The sequence below is a fragment of the Arachis ipaensis genome, chromosome B03 (genome assembly GCF_000816755.2).
Source record: "Arachis ipaensis cultivar K30076 chromosome B03, Araip1.1, whole genome shotgun sequence".
In the NCBI taxonomy this organism is placed as follows: domain Eukaryota; kingdom Viridiplantae; phylum Streptophyta; class Magnoliopsida; order Fabales; family Fabaceae; genus Arachis; species Arachis ipaensis.
In genome coordinates, this window is record NC_029787.2 from 38,093,454 (window position 1) to 38,096,978 (window position 3,525).

Genomic DNA, 3,525 nt, shown 5'->3' on the forward strand with positions numbered 1-3,525 from the left:
GTTCGTGATGTTTACTTGTGTTATCTTGTAATTTCTTTTAAGTGTACTCTTCGCTTCTAATTTTTCCTAATACTCGATTTGACTACTTCAGAAAACAAAAAGGAAAAAAATGGGCAGTGTTACGGCACGTCATTTTAATTAATTAGCTTGTTTGTTTTCTAGAAGGAGAACTACTTTATTTATTCTTTACAGTTTACATCAATATTTTAATTTCTATCTGTCCGTCATTATCCATTTTGTGCATGCTTGTGGGTCCTTATGCAGGAATTTTAACAAACCCTTCCAATTGATGAGAAAACAGGAAACGACTTGACATCTCTACATATGGAACCAATTAATTTATATTATCGTAACAAATCAGCAAGGGCTTGATGCCTTTTTACAACTTTATTGAAACTATATACGTGACACTATAATATATCTATATATCTATCTATCTATATCTATAAATCCTTATACACATGGATTTTACAAATTGCACAAACTATTACATACAGTACCGTGAAGGCAATGGAAATAGTAGTAGACATAAAAACCAAGTACAGCATCTTTTTTGTCCCGTGTCTATACAAGGCAAATTAACACCCAACACAAACTACGTGACAATATACTGTTTCCCTACCCTGTATATTTTACAACCTTGATTGCTTTTTAGTTTCTAATGTACACATCTTATTTCATTCAAACTCATTATTAGAAAATAAATCGCCTTTTTCTTTTTTCGGCGTTATATTTTATAATAACAAAAAAATGAAGGATAGATGAGTACAAGAAATAGTGGTTGAGTAGAAATACGTATGGATACTAAATGAAATTATGATAAGGTGAAAATTCAAGGGTAATAAATTTCATTGATTGTACCTGAGTTTTCACCTTATGATAATATTTTGAAATGATTTACAAACCTGCATCAAAGGGGACACCAGTGCCGGGAATCCATGAACCACCAGCCAAGAAATCACCAACAGAAAACTTGACAGCCTCAGAGGGACTACTAATAACATGAAAGCCAGGCCAGTGAACCCTACCAGCAGTGTTAGCACCAGGACCAGTGTTCATGTACTCACCATAATAGAGTGTGCTGAGAGCAAAGCTTCCACTCCATGGTTTCCAACCGGCCGAGTTAATCAAGCCGTCTAGGCCGCTCTTCATGATCACGGTTCTTGAGTACTTCTGCCATGGACGCCCGAGGAAGGTCTTGAAGGAGCCCTGAACGGATCTCATGTCGCCGGCAGCAGTTATGCGGCTGTTGTGGATCACGATGCCGGTGTTCTCGTTGGGATCGGTTCTACCTTGGGCGGTGACGGTGATGTCCTGGTTGCCCATGGGTCTTCGGACGTAGATGTTGCAGTTTTGGAGGACGCAGGCGGCGTCGCCGAAGATGAAGTCCACGGTGCCGTACACGTCGCAGTCGCGGTAGAATTGGCGCTGGGCGTAGGCGTATAAGGTGTCTTGGTAGCCCTTGAAGCTGCAGCGGTAGAAGACGGAGTGGTCGGAGCCAGACCGGAGAGCTACGGCCTGGTGCTTCTGTGGACCCGCCGTGTTCTCAAAGGTTATGTCCCGCGCTATGAACCCGTCACCGGAAACCCCTGCCACAAACAAATTAAATATCACACCACCATCTTTATAACAATTTTCGTTAATAATTATTTGATTTTCTTTTCTTTTATGTCGTTTATAATTATTTAATTTCCTTAATTAATTTAGTCCATAAGTTTTTTTAGGTATAATTAATTCATTATCTGTTTCTTAATTAATCCATGGAATATGAAAAATACCGTATTTACCAACGTGGCTTAGGCTTTATAAAACACTTGAAAATATTCTGGTAAAAATGTGCATATATGATAATTAAGAAATTAATATTAATGAAAGGCTATAAATGATATTAGTATATAATAAAAATAATTTAGTATGCAGTAGTAGGAGTATAAAAAGTTAGAGGTTGGAAGAAAAGTAGCAATAATAGTGATGAGATGTTGTAAAATGACATGCGAATAGGAAAAGGAAAATGATGATGAATTGATTATTGATGATCCGTATCACTTTGTTGTACAGAAATGAGTACCGCCAGTGACAGTGCATGTCCTTTTCCGGCGTCCAGGGGTACGCTTATCTTTGAATTGGTTCATCATTATTATAATATTTTATTGTAACGTGTGCATGGTAAGATAATAATAATAATAATAATAATAATAATATGAATATGAAGAGTTACCAAATGTAGCTGAACGGAAAGTGGTGGATCCATCTTGTGCGTTACCGTCAGCAGTGACAACGGTAGCGTCAATTCCATCTCCAACTATCATTATGTTCTTCACTGTCTTCTTGATATCAACATTCTCTTTGTAAACTCCTGCTTTCACGTGCACCACAACCCTCCTTCCTCCCCCAATCCTAGCGGCGGCCGCCACTCCCTCCGTTATCGTCTTGTAGTTCCCACTCCCGTCTTGCGCCACCACCACGTCACCCTTTGGTGGTGTCGCCGCCTGAAGAAGCCTCCTATCGGAAACCGATAGCCATTCAGGGAAGCCATGTCCGTGTTTGTTATGATTTGATGATGATGAAAGCAATAACCTCCTCCTTCCTCTGACTTCTTGCTCCGCTTCTAACATGGACACGGCCTTGGTGATGGACAAGGAGTTGCTGAGCAATTTGGAGAAGTTGGACAGCATGGTTGGGAACAAGTTTAGGTGAGAATTCAAGTTGAATTCAATGAAACCGTTTTGGCATGTTTGGTGGTTTGCAATGGAAGCACTTTGCCATGTTAACTTGTCGTTTAGGTTTTTCGATTTCATTGAACGGTTCAGCTGATAAATGGTGTCCTCATAGAGCTCCAAACAATCTTCCCAAGCCATCTTGGCTTTTTTGTTTTCTTTGAAGTTTTTAGGGTCCATGGTTGAGACTAGTTCATGGGCTCTAATGGCTTGGTCCATGGTGACCTTAAGGGCCATGCCGTGGAACGAATAAGAAGGTGAAGAAACATGTTCATCTTGGGTCGATGATGTTTCTGAGAATAATGTATTTGTAGCTGTCTCAACGTAATGCTTGCAAACATTTGGGTATGGTGTTTGATTGCATGACAATTGTTCTTTGCCATGCACACATGCAAAGAGAGAGTAAACAATAAGAATGTAACCAATGCAACAGTTCAATGAAAAGAGCTTCTCCATATTTTCTAGGATATATATATTGTATATGGCAATGCAAATAAGCTTAGGATGTGTGAGATAGACAAGATTTTCCTAGAAATGGTTGAGTGCTTATGATGAATTGTAAGTGCAAGGAAATGGAGGTATATATAGGCTAGGAACTTGGCTTTGGTAGGCCATGCAGGTACACATACTTGTGGGTGTGGATGCACAACACATTTTCACGATGCACTTTTATTAGGGTTTTTTTTGCATACATTTTAAAATAATGTTCGCTATAGGGATAGGGATTAACTGGACCCTGCATGATGTTTACGGAACATTATTGATTACAATGTTAATTAACTAACCAATAGCTTCATACGTGTTTCAT

At 39.1% G+C, this 3,525-nt stretch overlaps 1 protein-coding gene across 1 annotated transcript; it reads right to left on the minus strand.

Annotated features, from left to right (window-relative positions):
* LOC107630347 (pectinesterase) lies at nt 324-3,285 on the minus strand. Its single transcript, XM_016333446.2, has 2 exons — nt 2,219-3,285; nt 324-1,589 (listed from the first exon to the last, which is right to left on the minus strand). Exons 1-2 carry the CDS (start codon nt 3,171-3,173, stop codon nt 898-900), a joined length of 1,647 nt encoding a protein of 548 aa, XP_016188932.1. The 5' UTR covers nt 3,174-3,285; the 3' UTR covers nt 324-897.